At 30.9% G+C, this 26,513-nt stretch overlaps 1 protein-coding gene across 4 annotated transcripts in view; it reads right to left on the bottom strand.

Moving 5' to 3' along the window:
* ringer (ringmaker) overlaps nt 1-26,513 on the bottom strand; it is a 58,768-nt gene that overhangs the window by 20,609 nt on the left and 11,646 nt on the right. The window contains exon 1 of one of the 4 annotated variants that reach the window (XM_014428910.3): nt 9,783-9,950. The exons of 1 other annotated variant lie outside the window; for it this stretch is intronic. In XM_014428910.3, the coding sequence (XP_014284396.2) occupies nt 9,783-9,935 (153 nt within the window). In that variant the 5' untranslated portion in view covers nt 9,936-9,950. Of the gene's footprint in view, nt 1-7,796; nt 7,907-9,782; nt 9,951-26,513 lie in introns of those variants that run through there. 2 more of the 4 variants (XM_014428909.3, XM_014428911.3) reach the window with 2 other exon arrangements.

Raw genomic sequence — 26,513 nt, 5'->3', positions numbered from 1 at the left:
ATGACCAACCTGGACAAGGGAGTTGAGCTTTGGGGCTCCACTAAACCTTCGAATTCCTCTCGTATCCAATCATTGCAATCCAAAATCCTTCGTAAAATCATCAATGCTCTTTACTTTGTCACAAATAAAATCATACATAAAGATCTTAATGTTCTATATATAACCGATCTAGCCCGAACCAGATATCATTCATCCCATTAAAAACTCCCTTAACATCCAAACCCACTAGTTTCTAATCTTACTTTTCTTCCATTCCTGACAATCCTCCGAAAAATTTTTAAAAGAATCATATATTTAAATATAAGAATAATGGTATATTAACGAAAAACATTTTAGGAAATGCCTTCACATTAACATTCAGATACATAATAAATAAACAATGTAATTAAGGCTTTATTCATTATATAATTATATTGATCTGTCACCAATCAATTGAACCCTTATTTGCAGTAAGGAACTAACCAACATTTTTTTCATTTTGTAATTTATATCTAAATTTTTTTTTCATGACAACAAAACCCTAAGGTTCCACAGATATTGAATAGTGACATATAGTAACCGGGTTTATCTTGCGAAATGAAAATTTCCAAAACAATCACTGATATAGCTTATAGAACACAATTTCACAAGTTCCTTCTTTAAGAAGGAAACTGGGTTAGCGAAATTCATAATTTAAAATATGAATTAATGAATAGATTTTCTAAGGAATGTCTTTTAACTCTTTAATTTCTCCTTAATTAACATTTTATAAATTGATTGCCACAATTTTCTAAAAGACCTGGTTAAGTATATATTGAGTTTTTCAGGCAATTAATTTCTAACGATGGTATACATTGGTGAACAATTTATCGCTGTTTTAATTGCTCAATTTATTTTAGGGCAAGCCGTTAAGAGCTTTTTCTTCATAAATCAGAATACTGCAGTCAATATGAATAAATGAGAAAGATAAATAATTTTATTATTATATAAAAAACAAGAAAATTAGCTATTAAATTTTAATTTAATTAAAAGCAATCTGGACTCATTATTACTCAGGGTAGTTGATTTTAAGCTGGTAATGGGGCACAGTTATATTTTATTATCACGAATGACAACATAGAGCAATAATATATATATATTACAAAGTGGAAAGTATGTTTTTAGGAATGCAAGTTTTTTTCCTCAATGCTGTCTGATATAAGTCGTAAAATATATCTTATTAGAGAAAATAAATAATTTGATTTATTAATTATAATACACAACTAAAGGCATTTACAAAATAACCAATACTTTTCTTATTCTTAACATATTTTACTTCACTGAATTAATTTCAGATTCCTCAAATTATTCATATTTTGATAATATGAGAATCTAAATCAAAATTAAAAGTAAAAAGAGGTTTTTCATTCTGAGAAATACATAAACTAGAAATTCTCGAAAGTCTGTTTTCAGTATTTATAATTTAACCCATAACTTATTCAACAGGTGTACATGTGCTTAAGGCATAAGTGCAAAAGTTTTGTCGAAAAGCCTCTCATACATTAAACCCACTAAGTGAGTGAGGCACTTTGAAGTTACGTATATAACTTTATTTAGCACTTAAGAAAACATAAAGGTACGTGCTACTTTATACAAAAGTTATACACCAGTTTAGTATTATTATATACAATGACATTCATATAAGTATCACTTTAAACTTATTTTATTTTTTATTTTCGTACTTTCCATTGAAAAATATACGGAAGAAATAGGTACAAAAGACGTTAGTTGAAGTGTACTTCCTTATTCTACCCATGGGTATTTTAAGGGTAATGTCAAGTATGCACTGTATGTGTAGAGTCGATGGTGCAGAGGGCGCATTGATATTATGTTAATGCTATGATGATGATACTAAGATTATTTAATATATATTATTTTAATTTATTTATTTCAGTAATAGCATAGTCGTACATACGGGAATAGTAGATAATAAAATAACAGATTAAAAATTGAGTAATTAAAAAAGAAAAATAACAGAAAACTAACTACAAAAAACAAAAAAATAAGGTGTGTTGTAAATATAAAAATATAATAAAATTATGAAATATAAAGTATAACAATCTGAAAATATCTTAACTTTTTTTAAAATCTTTTTTTTGGGTAGAAATCATAATATATCTAAGGCATAAAAAAAAACAAAAAACAATAAAAACGTCAATAAATTACAGATAATCAAAATATTTTGTGATTCATAAAAGACAAATAAAAATTTTATGAACTTAAATATGAACCAAAAGTATTTTGAAACCTTTTGAAAAATATTGAAATATTACTAAGGAATCTAATAAAAATTATCGAAATAATTACAAAAATGAGTCAATGAGACTGTTAGCTGCATAGTTTCCTTGTTTTAAGATTCACAAAAATATGATAGTTCGTTCGCCTTATTTTGATGGCTTGATTCCGAAAATCTGAATGAATTAATGAATAGCTGCCTCACGTCATATAAATATTGAATAGTGGCACATGTGAAAAAAATTTTGGTTTTATTTTGAAATGGACGTGTTTCAAAGATATTAACCGTGTTAGGGGTTTCATTCTCTACTGACTGTCCCAAAGCTAGTAGGGCTGTAAAAATGTTATCAGTCAACGGTACAGTCTATGGAACACATCAAATACATTTTTTTTTTTGCCCGATATGCCACGATTCAAAGCAGCGATTTATATTTGTACAAATATTTTTCTCACAGGAATGTAAAAGCTGGGTAAATTAAAATGCTATGAATTAAATCGCCAGGTTCATACAAACTACACACAGCTTACTACAGTAACTGGAATCAAATTGAAAATTAAAGCTTAATATTAAAACTAAAATTAAAATTCACATAAAAAATTGAATAAATAAAAATTTTAGCGGCATTATAAAACCGGTAAGATTATTTATATACTTAAACTTAAAGATAAAACATAATTTGAGAATTAAGATCCTAACACTATCCTTACTACATATGCCGATAACACATGTCTATTGTCAATGAATAATGACCCTTCCATTTTATCCCAAATCCTCCAACCCCACATCAGCACCCTTGAAGAATGGTGCCAAAACTGGAGAATTCAAATAAATCCCTCCATATTACATTTACCCTTCGCCGTAAACCCATGACCTCCTGCCCCACAGTATCATTTAATAATACCCCATTTATTCCTGTCGAATAAATCCGTTACTTAAGACTACATGGGATGTGGCACATAAGGTTGGAGAGGCTGCGCTGGGCTGGCTATGTCGTCAGGATGCCAGCGGATGAGGTCCCGAGGAGGTTGCTGTACTGTAGGCTGCATCGGACCAGAGGAAGAGGCAGGCCAAGGCTGAGGTGGGAGGATGCCGTCATCAAGAATTCGAGGGAACTTCTAGCATCCGCAACTGGAGAGCGGCCGCACAGGACCGAGCTACATGGCGAAGGCTCATGGAGGAGGCCAAGGTCCAAACTGGGCTGTTGCGCCACGGATAGATAGATAGAACAAAGGACTAACTTGGAATCCTCATACAAAACTGAAAAGACAGGAAACTGCTCTTCGGTTCCGACTATTACAACATTTACTAGACAAACGGTCCAAGCTTCCAATCCATTACAAAAAACAGATCTACATGACTGTAAGACCTATTTGGGCCCTGTTTCATAATGAAAGCTAATAGTATTGTTTCATAAATACAAGTATAAAAACTACGTTATGATAACACTAATACTTATTTATTTCATAATAGCGATGATATTATAGGAATTAAAGTACAAGTAACTATTGTACAAGTTAGTGTAGTTGAATTAAATTAAATCTACAAAACTAATAGTATTACTTTGTAGTTTATTATGAAAAAGGGTTCTGGACATAGGGAGTTGAGCTTTGGGGCTTCACTAAACCATCGAATTCCACTCGAATCCAATCGTTATAGTCCAAAAACCGTAATGCTCCTTACTTTGTCACAAATCAAGTCATTAATGAGGACCTCAATGTTACATATGTTGCCGAATAAACCAGGACCACATACCAACCCTTCCATAATAAATTTCCCAACCACTCAAACCCACTAGTTTCTAACCTAACTTCTCCTTCATTACCTAATAATCCTCCTAGGGCTTTGAAAAAGAAGAAGGTGGTCTTGAGACCTGTATCTCTAAAAATGTAATTGGAGTTCTATCAATGGGTAGATTCTACACTTGTTTATATCAAGCCCTTTTATAAAAAATAGTAAATTTACCGGTTGTATATATTTTATTGTACAATTGTATATATCATAAATAAATTATATTAAAAAAATTAACTGTAAATACAATTAAATTGGGTAATCAATATTTCAGGGGACTTATTTTCTCCAAAGAATCCAACAGGTCATTGGAAGTCAAGGTTTGCTAACAGGTGATGAAAAATAGTTACAAAAGGCATCATCGCTGGTGATGCTTGAGAGTTGCGTGCAGTCATAATATTACCTAATGGGAAGATGGTCTGGGTTACTTCAGAAGAACTCAAATCGTAATTAAACTATTTATTGTGAGCCAACGTTTCGCTCCACTTTTCGGTGCTAAAAAAGATAAAAACAACTAAATTCAAGTAATACAAATAATAAAACAAAGTTTAGTTGTTAGTATCGTTTTTAGCACTGATGAAGTCTTGCAACGTGGAGCGAAATCTTCCTTTTATAAAGTACACATTGTTAGGCATCGATTTTCCAAAAAATACTTTCATCTGTTGGACTTTTAAACCTATATTGAAAAAGTGGAACTAGTCGGTCACTTTTAAGAACAGAAACTAACAAGACGTGCATAAGTTGGACCAGAAAAAGTTGATTTATTTTAAAAACATAGTGCACATGTTTTTTTCTAATTTATAAAAATTACTAAAAGTCAAATATAATCATTTTGAAGACAGAAGTAAACAGAGAAATGTTTAATTAAATTTAATTAGTTGTTATAATCCAATAAATACAATAACTTATGTATTTAAAGGTAGTTCAAGTGAAAGAATGAAATGGAAAATTATTAAGAAGACTCATTAAGAAGAAATTATCTCAACAAATATGAACTTTAATTGGAATACCAACAATTCCAGTACAATATATTATTTATACTGTATTTATGTTTATTTTTTATTTTTAGGCATGAGGGAGATAGCACCCAGTGGTGCATCTTCTTGAAGTTAAGTAAATTATTTTATTACATTAGGATGTCCCGCATCCAACTCCTCTTCAGCCAACGTCGAGTTACGTCAGGAATGTCATATGATGCCTTCTGTTGTATATATTTAACGATATGTCATGTAGCATGTTGTGAAACCCTTTGTAAGTCGTATGAACGAGGTCCGTTGCAGTCGGAATGCGTAGGTCGGTGTGAATGGTCTCGTTTGAAACGTAGAGTGGTGACTTCGTTGCCAGTCTTAAAAATTGTGATTGAAAAGTTTGTGTTTTCTGAATCTCTGTCTTTTTAGCAGGTCCATAAATTTGGCAGGCGTAAGTCCATATGAGTTTTAGTTATAGATAATAGGTGCTTGGGAGAATTGGCTTAAGTTTAAAAAGATGTCAAGGTATGACAAGGCCTGGATGTCATACCCTATCAAATGCCTGAGTTACATCCATCATTTAAATGTTAAGTTGCTTTTTGATTATAAAATAAATAATAAATTATAATAAATAAATTGATTATAAAATAATTTATATTTCTTATATAAATAAATGATGTCTTCTCCTAAATTTCAAATATTCCCTGAACGAATTAGCAATGAAGCTAAACTTTTAAATTAAAAATGTTTACACGATATAAATTTTTTAATTTAATTAATATATGAAAAAGATAATGTTAATAAGATTAATATTTACTTTGAATATTATTTTGCATTGGTTCACAATAATTAGTTTAAACTTTTGAGTATTCTGACCGGACCCGAACCATCTTCCTTCAATATATTTCACACGGTCAATGAACAATCTTCCAATATTAAATTTTTAAATTAGAAATTAAGACATTAATTAATATCTTTAATAAGGGAATTATAGAAACTAGACATAAAGCTGTTCTCTATCATAAGTTTAAGGCACTTTGAGTTAGTGATTATCAATTGAACGTAAGAATGGCGTGTTCCAAACATCGAACTTAACACTGATGGGATTAAGTAGATGAAAATTCTTAGGCCAATATTGGTCGCAGGATAATTGTGCGCCATTAAGCTATTAGAAGACTAGTTCACCCTCACCAGGCGATATATCATTTGTTTTGCCAAGCATGCTACCCTTCTTCCCAGAACCCTTTGTCAGCCACTATTCTGATTACTTTTAATTTAAACCTTAAGAAAAATTAGGATCATTACAACATTTAGCACAAACGATAAAACTTCCAATTAATTACTAAGACTCATTAATATGAAGATAATAAGACCTATTTGGACTTACAGAGTTGAGCTCTGGGGTTCCACTAAACCATCGAATTTCACTCGTATCCAATCCTTACAATCAAAATCCTTCTTAAAATCCTTAACGCCAATTTTGTCGAACAAAATCATCCAAGATGACCTCAATATTCAATATGCAGCTGATTATACCAGAACCAGATATCCATCACCCAAACCTACTTGTTTCTAACCTTCCTTCCTCTTCAATTTGCGTTAATCCTCCTAAGCGAATGAAAACAAGATGGCCTCAAGACCTCTTCTACTCTAGAAATATTATTAAAGTTATATCAATGGGCAGATTCTCCACAAGAGTATGACCAGAATTTTATAGTATGACCAGAAATAATTTATATATACCATTGAACAATTAGCAAAGTACTAAACATGCCAACAGGAATATTGACCCTATGAAAATGATACGAAATGCGAACTATTTTTAAAACTGTTTAAGTGTTAGAAATAAATGAAACACACAGAAGAGTGCCGATCTTTATTAAAATTAAAAAAACAAAAACAAAAAAAAAATAGAACATAAGTATAAGAAGCTTAGATTTTTTTTTTTTTTCAGTTTCGAATTTAGTTAAGTGCAACCACCATAAAATTGTTTTATATATATATATTTATTTGATTTAATAAATTTTATACATTTTTCTGTGTAAACTCTACTGATTTATTGATATACGTGTAAAATCTACTTCCACAAAGAATATTGTCCAAACCATATTTGGTAGAAAATATTGAGGATCATTTATGTAATAAAAATAAAGTTTAAAAAAATTTAACTGATCAAATATAGATTTTTTTTATGATAAAAAATAATAGATTGTAATAATCATAGTCATCAACACTACTAAATTCCCTTAAAATAAAAACACATTTTTTTTTCTTCTCCAGCATTTCAAACCTCAGACGATTATTAGGAATATCTTAAAATATTATTTTTTTACTTACATTTCATTCATCATATCATTTTTTAATAACTTAATACAGGTAAAATTATTTAAAAAGATGGCTGGAATAAACAAAGCGAACACGAAATTGGAAAATAAACGGGCATTTCATGGAAATCTAACATTTTATTACAATATATAAAAAAGGTATAACGTTGTTGTGTGTAGGAGTAAAATATTTTTTTATTTTAGTACATAAAACATTTTTAATGTTATCAAGTAAAATTAATAGTAAAAATATTAATAATGCAATTGTAAGATGAAATCAGTTGGATGCATAAAAGAAAAAAAAAGGAGAAATACTTTAACTGAAGCTGCATGAAATCATACTTATGAATTAATGAATGAAAATAGATCATATGAAACAGCCATCGAATATTTATACCAGTGTTCGATCATAAGGATTCTGTAAACATTTCGTGAAAAAAAAAATCCAAATTGATTTATTACCTTGAAACGGCAGACTTCATCGAAAATTACAGCTGATATGGCTGGATTAATTTTTGAATCCTAAAAATTTCTATCAGTAATAAAAATAATTGGTGAGGTAAGTTGGGAGAGCACCCAATCTGCTCAGAAGTCGGAGAAGAACTGAAAGCGGAGAAGGGACTGCACGCAGAACCAAGCAATACTTCCGATCAACAGTCAGTAATTTTGGTTCAGCTCTTTAACCAATTGAGAGCTCATGGCACTCTAAGATATAGGATCTATACATTAGAGAATTTATTTTTAGAAAATAAATTTGATTTATCAATTTGAAAAAGAACACAATTGTTAAAATCATTATTTTATTAATTATTTTATATATGCTTGTTTGAGAGTGGTTTAATTTATTCTTAATTTAAAACAATTTTGATCCTTTTTTTTCCTCTCAACTTTGATTCTTTTTTATAAAAATTAGAACCGGTTCTGTTTTTAAGTTGTAAATGTAAGTGAAGGAAGGAACTGTTTTGTAAAAACGTTTTAAATCTAAGATATAAAAAACTTTTTTAGAAAAAGTTATATGTGACAATTAGCCTGCAATTTTAAGATTTAAGAAAGAAATGACATCAATATTGAAGGTGGTATCCTTGAGAATCGCCTGAGGGCCGAAACGTAGGAGAAATTTTTATGAATAAAAGTTGAGAGGAAAAAAGGATCAAAATTGTTTTAAATTAAGAATAAATCATTATTTTATTTATTATCCGAAAAGTAACATACATTTTATATAGTTATAGATTTCCAAGAGGATTATTTTTTTTATTATTGCTTAGCGAAACCATGAATTACTTATTCAAAGACTATTTCTTTAATTATTTCAGTTTATTTCGACATCAGTAATAAAATGCTCAATTCAACAGTAAATTCTAGTACACGAGCTCGGTATAAAAAAAATTAGTTGTTTCACCCCAATTGTTGATTACTTTAATAAAAACTGTGTATAATTACTAGTCAAAATTAATGAGTCTTGCAAGTATAGGTAGGGGGAATAAAAAATGGCGTTTTTTATAAAAAATTAAATTTTTGTATGTTTACTTAAGAAATGTACGTGTGAGAGCTGAAACTAAGATAGATATTAAATGTATATTACAGAGCTATAAAAAATACATAACAAAATCAAAATATACGAACAGCAAAAATAATTTTTATTTTTAAATTAAGACTGAAGAAAATAGTGAATTTAAAAAAAAAAATATTTAACATGGTATCTATCATCAATAAGTTTTATTCCTCACAAATGAATTTATTTTTTTAAATTTATATTAAATTTACAAAAACTAATATAATATCACTAAACTTGGTAATTAAAAGTAAATAAAATATTTAACATTTTTGGTTTTTAAAATAATTTTGAATATTTGTAGGAATGGTCTGGATGGCGGTCGAAAAATGTACACAAAATAGCAGAAAATAGGTCAGGGCTAAATGAAAACAATATACAAATATTATAAATTAAAATAAGACTTTAAGAGTGTACATAGGAAGTTATATAAAAAATATTAAAAAAGGATTGAAGCAAACTAAAAGGATATAAACACAAAAGAATAGAATAATAGTTGATAGCAAGGACAGTAATGAATGATAAAATTGAAAATATATCATTAGGATAATAATTAGTGAAAATATAATTAATTGAAGTAGTAATAAATACGGTGAGAATTAATTTAGTTTGAATTTGAAACCTTATTTAGTTAACTTTAATATAAAGTTCTATATATATTATTATAGTCTTATCATACTTTACAATTATCCGGGTTCCTACAATTAATTCAGGTCGATTAATAATCTTCCAATATAATTTTAGTTAAAGTAAGCTGCCATTGTTTTTCTCTGTTTCAGTATTTTATTTTTGATATCAAAGCTAGGGACATCAGTTATTTAGAACTCTTAAGTTTACGCAAATGATTTTTTAATATTTTTTTATTTATATTAAATAAATATGTATATATTACTCACATAATAGGCATTATGTACCTTGTTAAGAATAAAATTCCTGAGGTAGAGTTTATCGCTAGAGTCAGGATCGGATCTCGACTGTGAGTCGATACGAACTGCAGGACGACTGTCGGACCACTGAGTGGTTTGAGACAAACCCCCTCCCCTTTTCATTAGTATACGGCCCTCATATTTACATTTTATAAAGTCATTATTTTATTTAATTAATATCATAATGTTTTAATTTGATTTAAAAAAAAAAAACAACAACTTAATAACGTGCTAAGTAATATGAGATAAGACTTGCGTGACCAATGCCTCGGCTGAAGTAAATCATAATCACAGAATCTTTCAATCTTCATCAAACCTGTCAATGTTAATTCAACCAGAAATCAATAACGGAGCTAAATTTTCCCGAATCTTACTAGAAGGAATCGATATAGGATGAAGGAATCGATAAACAGTATATTTTAATTAGCCTAAGAGAATACTTAAGAAAATTATTAGATCAGAAAGTAATTTAAGATCCAAAATAATATGTAAGTACAACTATCTGTAATCAAATTGCTTCATGTACAAAGTACGTTAGGATGACGTCACTAGCTCGAAGCACAGAGCGACAGACCTAAACTTAGTTAGCATGGAATTAAAGCTTGTCAAACAATAAAGTTTTTCTATAAACCTTCAATATAAGGTATCTTTTTACAATTACGTTCATAGAGGAGAAGAGAAATAAAGAATACATAATAAAGAAAAAGAAAAATCCCATTCAAAAAGAACTGTAGCATTATGCAGTTAAATTGTGATACATACTAATTTGCTTATTACTTTCACTTATCTATGGATGAAATATATAGTAAGGGGAAATATGCGATCGTGTAAAATTTCAAATTCGAGTTTTCTACAAAAATGAATTTCGAGTTTTGAGATCCTCTGAGTCCAAATACCTTAAACCTTAAACCTTGGAAAAATATCAGTAGGTGAATAGTCTAGCACTTGAAGAAAAAGTCGTACGAAATTGAAATTGACATATTTAAAGCGGATATATGCCTGAGATATGAAAGCAAATTTTATAATAAAATCTCTTGACCGCAAATACGACTTAATAGAATTGATTTTTCGCAATTTTTCGATTTTCTCAAAAATGGCTTTATGGATGTTGATCAAATTAAATTAATCAATGTATAACTAAATGAGCTTCCATATCACCTAGGTATTACCTTCATTAAAATGGTGAGATAGAGCTTTAATGACGATTTTTAAAAAAATCTTCCTCTCTAAAGCACCTTATTTTGTTAATATAGTAACAAAAAAAACTGCTCTCATTGTTGGCAATAACAAACAACAAATAAATAGAAAATATTAAAGAATTTTATGAATAACTGAGGAGAAAAAAGTATATTACAGACATACGATGATAACTGAAAAGCCGAGAACGCAGGTTTTTTTCCGTTTGCATTTCAATTCGTTAAAATGTATTCTTGCCAGGAATAAAATTTCTATTCACTATTCTTGCCTCAAGAAACCCTAAAATACGACTAGTAATAGAAAAATAAAACTAATAAAATAAATTTTTGTTTATATCTTTAACCTCCCCCATGTCTTTATTATAACCAATAATTTTCCCAAAAAATATAACATAATACAGATCTATATTATACATACGCAAATAAGAGAATAATTATATTAAAAAATGGTCTTATAAATTATGGTTAAAACATTTTAATAAACAGTATAACATTTTTATTTTAAAATAGTTACACTAAGATTAATTTGATATATGTTCTTATATCAAGTTTGTTATTTCATATGAGTATGATTGTCAATACTATAATTTAATAAGGTATATATATAAATCATTATGGATGAAAAGATTATTATTTTTTAAAAACTTTTTATTCTAATTAATATAACATGCTGCATTCATGGGCAACAGGTATTGATTTTGTAAGTGTTCATTCAAGAATTGAACAAATTTGTGTTCGAATTTGACAGTAGAATGCAATGTAATTTTCAAGCAAACAAATTGTAGCATTTACTGTTTTTTTTTTCATGATTTCTCAACAATAATTATTTGCGCTTATTTCCTATTCCATCATATCGGCCAAAAATTAAGTTAATTATTGGGAATAAACGGAATTCATCTTTTGAATGTGGACAGATCAAAAAGTTTCGTACAGTGCCTTGCATACAAAAGCGCTATCCCCCTATCCCCCTTTGCTTACATGACACTTGAAAGTCCTTGACTGAAGCATCATCGCTGCATGCTAAGAATAAACCTCAGAGATACCGCGAAGCTGTTCATGACACTATTTTATTTTACTGAATCCGCTTTCTAATTTGAAATTTCCTATATAAATATTTTTTATTGGGTTCTTGTGTTTTTCGGGAGAAGAAACCATGCCGTTAAGTTCATTTGATTTTAAGGTAAGAAGATTCTACTGGAATGATATCTTATTTGAAGGATTTCTTCGTAATGTTAGAAAAACTTAGGCAGAAACACGATAAAATCGTAATATCATTTTTTTTCTTCTCAACCAGCTATGTGTTAATCCCAATTTTTCTATATCTTCAGACTAACTTCTAACTAGAAATGATTTGTTTTAGACAAATTGAGATTAGTAACCAAAGCGGGTGAACATATAATAATGTTTAATTTTACTTATACCAAATGAGCTTGTTTTTAAACTCCTCTGAGGATGTCTGTATCAGATATTCCAATTTTTTTTTTTTTTTTTTTTTTAGAGGGAGTATATTTATTTTAAACCTATCATTTCTACCACAACTTCCAAAAGACTTCTTCAGAGAACCTGACTTGCACTCGATAAAACGATCTACTAGCTACATGACGAAGAGACCCGCTAACACGGCAACTTTTGATAAAAGTACTCTGAATATTATTGGCCAACGGATATGCAAGGAGGTGATTTGGTCAGAATCACGTTCAACTACCAGAGTTTCACCCAATTAAGGGTATCCAATTCATGGGGCTGGGTGGACGCAAGTGAAGTCCCGAACGCTCATGACTGACTCACGGCTACAGTGAAAGAGAATATAATTATCTGCCACAGCCGGATTCGAATCCGGTTCCTTAGAGTTAGAAGCCCGTTGCCTTGCGATGAGCTAGTTAGTCTCCAAAATATTACCCATAATAATATATAGGTATAGCGTTTCTTTAGTATTGCCAAGCATGTTCCCGTGCAATGGCGAACCAGATAAAAGACCATCTACTGTATCCGAAAATGAAAATTTGCTGTAACAAAAAAATCATAGTGTAAATACTTTTCTAAAGAATGTTTGTTTGAATGAATAAATAATTTTATTGTGGGACAGCAGGTCCCTAAGAATAATAACATGGTTCAGTCTAATGAATATTTGTCTGGCAAGATATTTATACAATTCTAGCAGTAAGTTACAATTACTATTTTATGGGAACAATTAAAGTTATGAATATACAGATTGTTTAAATTGGCAGGGTATTTTGATTTTGTAGAAGGTGAATGAAGTGTTGGTTAAGGGAAAGAACGGAATAGTATTGGTGAATAGAGATAGGAAAGAATTTCAGAAGGAGGTTGCATGAATGACGAAGGATTTTCTGAAGGGTGCAGTTCTATGAGGGGGGCACATATAAATCAATAAACGTAAAATACGTGTTCCTTATTCTCCAGTTACTATATGTACATTTTCGTTCTTAAATGATTTTTCGTGCATTCACCAGCAAAAAAGTAAATTACTATTTTTTTTCGGACACTTCGAACCAGTGACAAAGTGACTGAAAAAAAGTAAGATAGAACTAAGAAATAAATTATTTTACTTTTTTTGTTTATTAACACTTGTGACAATTTTAAAAATATGATTATTAATTTGCAATATAAACATTTCAGAATAAGTTAGAATCTACTGCTTAAAATGTTTACCCAGATGTAACATACCTTCGATATTTTTTAGTTAATTTTTAAAACTAAACTTAAAAAACTTGGTAAACAAACTAATTTTAATCTGAGAGGCATCCAAATCGATATTATAAATGAAATCTTTACATATGTCTCCAGATTTTGATAGATAAAGTCTAATTGAACAAAATGAGTTTACATAATATGTCAGAGTTTAGTAACAATCATTATAAGTAGACACATTTATTAACTTATATCTTACAAACCCTCCAAAAAATCAAATAAAGGATTCTGTAATTATTTTTCATTTATTTATCTTGATAATTCGTTACCTTAATTTAAGCAATAATTATTTCAATTTATTTACTAACTAATATTTATTGTCCTTTGTTTTTTTTTTTTTAAATTGATAGATTTATTTATTGATAGATATTACAATCTGCCACACAGTTGTCCTTTGTAATGCAAAAAAGTTTAGGCGGTCGGGAATGATAATAGGAAAAAAGTTAATTTTTTTTTTTTGATAAATTTAATATCAGAAGAAAAACAGACAAATATGTTAAGATGAAAGTCCTATCTACAAAAAATTAAGTCATCAAATATCAAATAGATGGTAGATCTTTCAGCGAAGATTAGGCTTAAATTATCAAATAATATCGAGAAAAAAAAATTCAACAACGTATGGCATGTAGATATAAATAGAAAACTATTATGAAATAAATGTTTAGGAAAGTTCTTTTATAGTTCATTAGATATCAAATAGATAGCAGATGTTTATCTATTAACAAATATTAGGCATAAAAGATTAAAAAATATCGAATATTAAAAAAAAATATATATATAAATTGTACTAAATATGTCAGTAGTTCTGCAGCTATAAATACGATGCATTGAACAAAAGGAATAAACAAGCTCAGTTTAGAGGAGACACATCAAGATTATTTAACGCTTCAAGTAGCAGAGAGGAGGAACAATGGCTTGTAACGAGATAACATTGAGAAGGAACAGGTGTGTTAAATCATTTATATTGTTATTTGAAATGAGATATGTATAAGTTTATCTGTAACTATCATAGTTATTGTTGACCTCATTGGTTTAGGGGATGCTTTTTTTTGGTTTACCCGAAAATAATGGACATTAATTAATCGGCCTTCTTTGAATCAATAAAGGTGGAATTAGGTGTGAATTTTCTCACACCTAATTATTCACAGAACGAGACCGAACTATAGGAACGAATTTCAGCCAAAATTTCGGCATTTTAAACTGTTTTTAAGAAGGCTTTACGTACCTCTACTGAGCATCCCTATCTTAATTATACAATCAGTGTTGAAATATTTTATTGATATTGTGGATCGAGTTGACTTTAGAGATGTGCCTAAAGCACTTTTGAACTGAGATGGAGGTTTGAAAATCAATTTATAAATCGAGTTGATGTTGGACAAGTGCCTCTTGGTGGTATCCACTTTTTTCTCCAACTTCCATCATTTTTTGTTTAGGTATATAAAGTTGTTCGCCCTTTAAAATACATGGTGTGTTCACAAAGTTTCAAGACTGGTATCATAATCAAAAATGTTCAAAACATTTTTGTGCGGGGTACTTAAGCCTTAAATGTATGACCATCTGGCATCAACACCCCACTTCATGCGTTTTCCACTGTTTCTAGCCTCCCTGGAACTCTTCACGCGGAAGGATTTTAAAAGACCTGTCGAAGCTGCCGTTGTAATTGAATTGCAATGAAACCACTAGGAGCTAGGTAGGAGCTGATCTGAATCACGTTAAAAACCTGTGAAAATGTCCAAAGCCTCAAGACGATCTTATCCTTCAACACTAAACAAGTGATACACAAAGAGTTTGTTCCTGCCGACTATCACAGGCCCATTTGAGTCTGAGATCAAAGGCTGACAGGGTTTCAACACTATGAAAATGTGCCTTCTTAAGTTACCCACCATCAATGTTTTGGCCAAAATGAAGTTTAACGTAACTTCTTTCTGTTCCTCCGAATCAGTGAGACCAGAATTAAAAGCGATCCGACACGATTCCAGTAGTCCAAACAGCTTTAAAGAAGTCCTTTTAAATCCTTCTGCCCGAAGAGTTCCAAGGAGCCTACCAATAATGGGAAAACCCAGCAAGCGGAGTGTTGATGCCGGATGGTCGTATATTGAAGACTCTGTTCGCTGTACACAAATATTTCATACATCTTTAGTTATGAGAAAAAAAAAATCAATTTGTTTACCATACAATAATGACGTAAAAAAACAATTTTAGGAAATTTTATTATAACTATATATCTCCTTATTTTTCAAATTACTATTATTTACTTCATGTAAAGGTAATATAATTAACAAAGGGATATTCTCAAGTAAGGAAATATGTAATGCTTGGAATAAAACGCAGGTCCATTTTTGACTTCACTACCCACACGACCAAACCCATTCCATTAATCATTGTTAAATTATTCCTCTGAACAAAACTGGATATTCGAGGTCTCCTGTAGTGAAGTCTTAAAGGAGAAGTTGAAATTTGATTACCTTTTGATAAGAATCGACTCACCCACTCTCTAATGTAAACAGTGAGATCATTCCGAAGATAATAAACCGATTTAACACTGTATAATAAGATACGACTTTTTTTATAAGTCGAAATTAAGACAATGATCAATTGAATGCCCAGGTACCTACTTTTTAAAAGGAAGAGAAAACCCATTAAAAATATGAACTAAAGGGCAGTTAATTTTTTACCTTAATTAGTGAAATTAGCTGAACACTACAACCATGCTTTTTAAAGAAAAATTCAGAGTTTCAACAATAAATTAAAAGTAAGTCGGATCATATATAGTAACTTATATGTTGTATTCCGCTTGAACTTTATGTCTGGCACTTGTCTTTTCCTTCTAATGAAAACATAATCGATTTAACTGTTCTGAAAGGGAGTGGCCTAGCTGACTGATCCTCCGCATAACCGACCTTAGCTAACCTGTCAGCTTGTTGCCATGTATACCACTGATACAGCCTGGTATCCACTGTAGAGCAATAGTTCTTCCTCTTTTCCTCATAATAGCAACCATATTGCTACACTTTAGTTTAATGAGTGACTGCAGTACCAACTGCTGATAATTTCTGTACTGCGGTTTGGGAATCGCTAAAGATTATGGTGTTGTCATCCTTGTCAATCATCGCATCCATCGCAAGATAAGTAGCCTGCATTTCTGCATCAATATTGTCACATCCAGCTCCAACGGGAAACGATAGTTGAAAGTTGCCTGATCAAACACCGGCTCCAGCTCCCTTGTTAATACCTGAAGCAGATCCATCGGTATAAAGAGCAGTCATTGCTCTATGGGGTAAAGCTCATAAATTGTATTAAGCTCGGGTTCAGGGCAATCCTTCATGTTGCAACCCCATGCCAGTTTGAGTGGCACATAGACTTCAGCAGTTTCGTGCTTTGGAATATAGGAGATGCTTATATTCTGCCGTTCCTCAGTTGGTAGATCTATCTGATGAAGCATTTCCTCTGCTTTCGCTAGAAAAGTGCAAATGGACTTTAGTCTTTTATTTGCTTTACGATAAGCCAACCAGTGATTCTCACACCACATGAGCTTTTCAAATAAATAAAGAACAGATTTCTCTCTCCTATCTAAAGGTTAACTGACGCCTTTTCATCAGCTTCAATTTTGATTTTGCTTTTCGAACTTTGTCGTAGATTTGTTTTGGCCAGGTCATCTTAAAGTCTAACGTAATCCCTAGATAGGATGCGTTATCAGCCTGGTTAGTTTTCGTCAATAAAGTATTAAGATGAACCTCATTTTTTTTTAGTGCTAAGGCTAAACACTAGAAACACGGTTTTTCGTGGGTTAACCGTCATTTCATTTTCTTTCACCCAGTCGTGTAGTGTGTTCATAACTTTATTTAGAGTCTCTTCGATTGTCGGATTATCCACAAAAAGAAGTACTTGGACCTCATGATGGCTAATCATTATCTTTTCAACAAGATCATTTATCATTATGTTGAATAGATATGGACTTAAGCTCCAGTAGTAGCCCTGTAGTACTCCTTGTTTGGTTCCTCCATACAATCAAAAGCTGCTTAAAAGTCAATAAACTCTGCAAGTGAGAGAAATCTGTCTGTACCCGTTGACAACGTCTAGTTTTCTCTTTTTCAGGATTAAATTTTTCAGGATTTCAGGAATATTCCACGTAATATTCATAAATCTTAATAGGATCTCCTTAGAATTCTCTCCCAGGTTTTTTAAAAATTCAGGCAATAGACCGTCTGGGTCAGCACTTCCCCATTTTTAGTTTGCTCAGAGCAACATCCAATTCCAATCATGAAAAGGGCGAACAGAAAGCATGCTATAATGTAAATTTAAGCAACCGGGACCTCCGATAAGTCTTGGTTTTTAATCCTTACTGGGAGAGTGATATTACTGATCTTTAATTCGGCTATGTCCTTCTCAGTAGTAATTAGCTTGTTCCTATTTTAAAAGGCTCATTTTCTGTAATTTTCTCTCCGTTTATCCTCGAACTGAAAGCGCGAGCCTTCTTTCTATCCTTCCTGAAGTCCACTTCCTTCAGAAAATTATTATAAGTTTCCCTTTTAGAATATTTAATAGCACGTTTTAATTGGGTACTTATCTTTCTCAGCGTCACCATATCTGACCTCAGACCTGTTTTCTCTACATGGCAACAAGCTTCGTTTTTCCTTCTTTAAATTTTGCAGCTCGATGTTCTAGAGAGGTTTAAATTTTCAATCTTGATCACGTGTATACATAAATATACGAAAGGTATACAGTAGGTATACCTCAAGTTATAGGATCTTAGATGTAGTCGGCAATAGAAAAAAAATCATGAAAAACTAGCGAGGACAACTGCAAATTTTAAGAAGTATAAAAGAAGAAGTACATTAATTGAAATGGAGGTAAGCCGGTCTTGTTGGCATACTTAATACGAGAAGGTGGCCCCAAATTCCAACAGAATGGAATACAAACGATGGGGAGGAACACCAGGATACAAGATGGCGGGATGAGACAGTTTAAGAGTACGAAACTATTGGGCTACTATGGCTAGGAATAGAAATCTATATACTACAGTAATAAAGAACTTGCAGTAAATTATAAATTGCATTCGTTTAGTTGGTATAAATAATATATATATACATATATATTTATTTAATACGAGATCGACATGTTGGACCTTATACGATTAATGTAATTGGTATATATTTTTTTAACAATTGTTTATGGGGGAATAAACTCTCATACAAAAGATACCACTAATTATAAACAATGTTATAAAAAAAAATTAAGATAAAATATATAGGTTAAATATAATAATTTTTAATAAAAAAAACAATGACAATAAAATAATTGAAAATTACAAACCATTATTCTCGGTTTGGAAAATCAAGAGATTTGTTATTATAAAAATAATCGAATAATTTTTTTTAGAATATTGTAATGGAATTAAAATATGATTAGAGACTGATTAAAGTTAATGTAACCTAAAATCTGAATATTCAATCTTAACTAAAAACAATAATTGATATGAAAGTTTCAATTCTATACTTTTAATCTATATGCCGATATGTTCTGCCCAGTTCATGAGGTCGGGTGGACCTCGTAGAGCACCCCCCAACACACAGGGTTGACTCAAGACTACAGTAATAGAATAAATAATTATCTCTCACCCCGATTCGAAACTGGGTCTTTGAAGTTATTAGAAAAGTGCCTAAAAACTGAGCCACCCCGTTTTTAATTTATATATATACTCAAATCCGGCAATGGCGAAGCATTGCCGTGTCATATAGTTCGTAGATGAAATTGAACAAGAACTGACGGTGTTTAATTAAAATCGAAAGGTGGCTTACAAGAATTATTGCTCGATCTAGAAATGCAGAGCCTGATTCCACTGGTTATTAGAGAAAGGTCTATGCGATAAATGATTATGCACGAAACAAAACTTTGATATAACATGAGCAGAAAATCCAACGAGAAAGGTACCAATAATCTTAAAATATAAAAAAAAATGTTGATTATTTTATTTATATAGAACTTAATTCAGGTATAAATTCATGCACAAACAAATAAAGAAATTGATTTATTATTACTTATTTTTAAATTAAAAACGAAAAAATAAATAAACAAAAGATGTAATATATTCCAGATAAACTGTGGGTTTCTTATCTATGTATTCATCTTTAATTGATCAACTGCAATACTAAGACCTTGGATTTACACAGAGCTGATAAACGTTATGGTAATTCGAAAATGAATCTCCCATTCAAGGATAGCTAAGAAATAATCGATAAAATATTCTATATAGAACCCAAATCAGGAATTAATAAAATGTAAGATATGGGGGAGAATGTATTTTCGGAACAACTTCGGGTTATTAACAGAAATAAACAAAGTACTGGTTGAAATTAAAAAGAACAAATACTTTCGAATATGAATGAGATGGTCGGGTGTGTGGTCGAAAAGGAACAAAAAATAGATAACAACTATTATTTGCCAACGTTTCGTCCCATTTTGCACGGCTTCATCAGGGCTAAAAAAAGCTACAAAACAACTAAAAATATCTTGACAATATTAAGATACAGAGGTAAACTGAGGTGGGCTTAAAAATTATGTAAATATAAGAGAAAAATTATATATATAAGAGAAAAATTATATTTTATAAAAAAAGTGAACAAAAAGAAATAAAAACAAGTTTTATAATAATAGGTATAATATCAGGATTTGTTTTTTATTTATTATTTTTTTTTTATCCTTTCTTGACCTTTATTTATTCTTATCTTCTTGGCAAACGACTAGCCTGGAATCCTCACACAAGACTGAAAAGACAAGAAACTGTACGCAGATTTTGACTATTACAGCACTTACTAGACAAACGGTCTAAACTTCCACTCATTACAAAAGACTGATCTACATGACAATAATAAGGCCCATCTGGACATACGGAGTTGTGCGTTGGGGCTCCTCTAAACCTTCGAATTCCTCTCGTATCCAATCTTTACAGTCTAAAATCCTTCGTAAAATCCTCAATGCTCCTCATTTTGTTACTAATAAAACCATACATAAAGACCTAAATGTTTCTTATGTAACCGATCTAGCCCGAACCCGATATTATTCCTTCCATAATAAACTCCCTAACCACCCAAACCCACTCGTTTCTAACCTTGCTTCCTCTTCCAATCCTGGCAATCCTCCGAGGCGTCTGAAAAGAAGATGACCTCGTGACCTTATATTGTAAACTGTTTTTAGAGTTCAACTACTGGGTAGTTTCTCTACATCCTGTATCATATCATTATGTCATTATGATCAAATTTACTGGTTGTATTTTTTTATACAGTTGTAAATATCAATAAATAAATAAAATTAAAAAAATAATTAAAATTTATTCTTATCTAATTTGCTTAGTTTTCCGTCTCGAAGCCTGTACAATATTTGTTTTTTATTTCTCTTACATCTACTTTTCTATTTTCACGTGTTATTACGTCTCCTGTTCAATTGAAATCTAATAGTATATGTTATAATTATTATTTTTTGATTTGCAGTTATACATATTATTTATTTATTTTTTTGTTCACTTTTTATATACATACTTTTTCTCTTATTATTTTACATTGTAATCGTATTTTTAGTTGTTTTGTATATTTTAGCGCTGATGGAGATCTGCAAAGTGGTTATATAGTAATAGTGATAAATAGTAATAATGGTTAAATAATAATAAATAAACGCTCCAACCATCTTCATATTCAAAATGCGGTTAATCATTTAATGTATATAACAAATAATTGTATTTAATAAATGAAAATTAATGAATTTTTAAACGTTTACAATACGAACTGGCTCAAAATATATTTCCTGATATTCTTTAAATGTACCCACAGCATTTAAATTATATCTGTGACAAACTGTTCAATGTATCTTGAAGGAATCGTATTTCTCACTTTATTCTTGAGTCCAAACTTTCCAATCACAGGCCTCGAAGAATGGTGTCGTAATTGGAGGATTAAAATAAATCCCATTAAATCAGCTATACCCTTCGTCGTAAACCTACCGACTGCCCTACAGTATCCTTTATAAATATAATGTTGCTCTTACCACTGTCGAACAGATCCGCTACCTTGGACTACGTCTGGACAAACGATTAACCTGGAATCCTCACACAAGACTGAAGTCAGAAAACTGCACGTCGATTTCGACTATTACAACACTTACTGTTTGTCCAGGTCTAAACTTCATTCACTACAAAAGACTGATCTACATGACTGTATTAATTAGCACTTACTAGACAAACGGTCTAAACTTCCATTCACTACAAAAGACTGATCTACATGACAGTAATAAGGCCAATCTGGACATATGGAGTTGAGCTTTGGGGCTCCACTAAACCTTCGAACTCCTCTCGTTTTCAATCCTTACAATCCAAAATCCTTCGTAAAATCCTCAATGTTCCTTACTTTGTCACAAATAAAATCATACATAAAGACCTTAATGTTCCCTATGCAACCGATCTAGCCCGAACCAGATATCACTCCTTCCATTATAAACTCTCAAACCCCCTAGTTTCTAATCTTGCATCCTCTTCCATTCCTGACAATCCTCCGAGGCGCCTGAAAAGAAGATGGCCACAAGACCTGCTAATGTAAAACGTCATTAGAGTGCTACCAACGGGTAGTTTCTCTACACGCCTGTAACACTCCAATTCAACTGAGATAAAATTTGCTATATGTATTATAATATACAGTTGTAAATAGCAATAAATAAAATTAAAAAAAAAAATCTTGATTCTTTTAAATGTATTGATCAGAGGAGTTAAGGGGTGGGGTCCATGGAGGTAAAGATGACATTGAGAGGAAAAGTATAAAATAATATACAAAATACAATTCGGAGTTTATGAGACGAATATTAGTAAAATGAAACAGCGTTATGAAACAATAAAGTTCAAAAGTATTATGAAAGATGTATAAGATGGTACCCAAGAATCATTTTGAGGTTGTCAAATCTAATCAAGTTGGTTTAGGAAACATCATAGAATCGCTATCGAACATTAGGGAAGCTATTTTAAAGAAGATAATTTGATTTAATTAGGAAAGATAATTTTAATGTAATGTAGAACCAATGTTTGAACCATAAACAATACATCAACGGCTTTGCTCATAACTTCTTTTGCTCAAGTTCAATAGAAGTCCTATCTGAGGATCCTGGAATAGAAGAGATATTTTTAACCGCCGGTTCGGAACAAACATGGTGAATCTGTTAGCTCCAGTAAACAAACAGTTTTAACGTGGACCGCCTGGAGGACCTTCATGTTGTGTTTACGGACTGTTTGTTAACTGTTAAATGGACTATTTACTATAATGGGATAGGCTAAACCCTAACACTAATAGTCCAACAACTGACAAATTATAGGTGGGAGGCATTTCAATCAACAACTAGTGGTGAATCCCAAGGAGGGTTTTAATAACGATCCCTCTCTTACAGTATTAAAATAATTAAATCGTTGATAAAAGATTTTCTATTGATATAATTTAGATGACACGAGATATACCCATAATACTGATAAAAAAATACGGCTTTTATCATAGAGATAACATTAACAAATTGAGGTGAAATTGGTAATCATATTACTCCATACGAACATAAAAGTGATTTCAAATGATTGGTTGTGTAAATTGATACGTGATCGAATCCTTTGCATTATTTTTTAAAAAATGATCCCTTGACCGCGAAAGGCTTCACTAATCTTCTTACGTTCCATGTAGCCAAATAATTTAGCCCATTTCCTTGCTGATACCGTTGTTGTTGATCAGTCCGATGTTCCGAGGTTTGTTCGGTTTGTTTAACAGGTAGGGGGAATCGACCCTGCACCAAATCCCCAACCTGGAGGACGTGGCTAATTATGGCTTAGAATGTTTCATCACCTAGAGCTCACCAATATGTTTCTAAAATGATTTTCTGTCCCTTAGGACGGATAGAGGAATTTCTGTAGTCTACTTAAAAGAATAAATAAATTATAATTAAATTAATGATAGTTAGAAATTTAAAGGTTTTTAATTTCTCCAGAAATTATTAAGAACATTAAATTATCATTTTGTTTTTAAATAATTTTGCTAAAAAATCATGCGTCCAGAATTTCAAGTGGCTCGCCCTATAAACTATCAAATTAAACAAAAGCAAACAAAGTAAGCAATGCTGGGACAAACAGAGCTATATAACTTTAAACATATAATTAGACAGGGATAAACAATTGTATTCAACATCATTAGTAAATGATTCATTTAATTATTATAAGCACATTGGTCATTAATTAACAAGAAGTTTATCAGTTGTTATATATCAATTATTATCAATGTAATAAAATTTCAGGAAAAAATTTGGCGTTCAAGCATGATTCTGACCTCCTGGCACAACCGTTAGTCTAGTACAGCTGTACTCGTGTGTGGTTAGCCCATCTGTTTTACTTTATTTTAAACCATTTTTAATTCCCTGCCCATTAGAAAAATTAAGAGCGCGCAGAGTAAAAAGGTTCTACACAACGCTACCGCGCCGCTTTGTGCAGTGCTTTAATAATGCTATAATTATAGGGCAATTTCCCGTAATAGACAGAAATTTATTAATGTATTTTTTAATTTATAGCTGACGTCTGATTGTATCACAGCAACACATTATTTTAGTATTTTCGGAAATACGGCAAATCAAGTGTATGGAATGGGCAATGTGTTGTACTGGGCGTTTTTAGTTCCGTATCGAGGGAACAAGTCCGATTTTCTACTGTACTACTAAGTACCGAGAAAGAATATTAGGTAATAAATTTGAAGATGTAAAATTTTAACCATTAATAAACTATAATATTATTAATAATATTTAATCTTTATTAATAAACTATAATCAAGTGTTTGATTTGCTGAAATTTATTACTTCTGACCCTTCAAGGGTTGTAGCGGTAGAGATTTAATTTTTTTTTTTAGATATATTATTATGTCATTTAGTTTCATTTATGATATAAAACAATTTTTTTATCCCTAATTGTTGAGATGTGAAGTTAAAAGAACATCATTGACATTCTATAACCAAACTTAACTGATCAGTCAATACTCACTAAGTCACCTAAGGTAACTAATAGTTTTTTTTAAATATTTATTTATTGCTATTTACAACTGTACATTATAATACATTTAGTAAATCTGATCTAAGTTAAATTGGAGTGTTACAGGCGTGTAGAGAAACTACCCATTGGTAGCACTCTAATGACATTTTACATTAGCTGGTCTCGTGGCCATCTTCTTTTCAGGCGCCTCGGAGGATTGTCAGGAATGGAAGAGGATGCAAGATTAGAAACTAGGGGGTTTGAGAGTTTATAATGGAAGGAGTGATATCTGGTTCGGGCTAGATCGGTTACATAGGGAACATTAAGGTCTTTATGTATGATTTTATTTGTGACAAAGTAAGGATCATTGAGGATTTTACGAAGGATTTTGAATTGTAAGGATTGAATACGAGAGGAATTCGAAGGTTTAGTGGAGCCCCAAAGCTCAACTCCATATGTCCAGATTGCCCTTATTACAGTAATGTAGATGAGTCTTTTGTAATGTGTTGGAAGTGTAGACCGTTTGTCTAGTAAGTGCTGTAATAGTCGAAATCGACGTGCAGTTTCCTGTCTTTTCAGTCTGGTGTGAGGATTCCAGGTTAATCGCTTGTCCAAATGATAGTTTTATAGTACTTTCACTTTTCATTCCATTTTCATCTATTTTTTTTTTTTGTAATATTTTTAAAAAATATATTCATACGTCCTTCAATTCCTTTTCATCTTTCACATTAATATCACAAATTCAAATAGGATTAAAAAAATAATCGAGATATCTGTGATAAACACGCATTATAGGTGAAGAGTGCTCTTATGAACAAGAAGAGTGCTGGATTCCTTCTATAACAGTTGAATAGAGCAACAAATTAATTCCGACAAATAATCCTCTCTGCGATAACTAAATCAGTCAAATACAAAGATTAAGATTCTAGTTTCATAGAAGCGAGTAAACGCATTTTTTTTTGTTTGTTTAGTTATATTAGCAGTAAAGAGTGGATACATTATTCCAACCTTGAAGGACAATTATTATTGTAACTTATTAACACGGAAGTGCAAACATAATTTTAACTGATAAACAAAGAAGCGTAAAATATTAAATGTTCTACACCATTAGTATATATTAAAGAAATTTGAAGAAAATATGTTTTTAATGTCAGAGAAATTTCAGCTGTTGAATTTATTAAATTCAAATAGTGAAAATATTGGACACGGTAATTTTTTTTTCTGACGTTAATTATTGATTAGTATATCATGAATTTATGAGAGTTTGGTCGTATGTATTATTAATAATTTTATTCATTATTAATAGCTAATAGTTTATCAACTCGTTAAATTTCTAAGAACTATCTATCCAAGACAAATATTAACACCAAAAAACGGAATATTTTTGCGATAGTCATTAAGAAAGGAAAGGTCAAAAAATTAAACTCTCATTTATATGCCAGTGGTGCAGTCTGTTATGCAAGATGCGATTGGAATACGGTGTATCTTCCTCCTCACGTACAGTTTAAATCAGCAATACTTCAGGAATGATATTTTGGTTCAAATGTGTCTTTTTAATGGAGTTTCATTTTTTTTTTAAGTTGTAGATGAAAACATTTTTTTAAATTAATATAAGACAATCAACAGCGATGATTATGTTTGCCTAAGCATACTGACTGACCTTTAGGGAATATTCCTAATATCATTATATCTACACTAGACTAAATCAGGTGGCATGATAGCTCATATTAAAAAAATATATATAAATAAAATAAATGTAAAAAAAAATAT

This window comes from Halyomorpha halys, unplaced genomic scaffold, assembly GCF_000696795.3.
Source record: "Halyomorpha halys isolate HHAL.00 unplaced genomic scaffold, Hhal_1.1 Scaffold755.1, whole genome shotgun sequence".
Lineage (NCBI taxonomy): Eukaryota > Metazoa > Arthropoda > Insecta > Hemiptera > Pentatomidae > Halyomorpha > Halyomorpha halys.
This window is presented reverse-complemented; position numbering and strand designations above follow the sequence as displayed.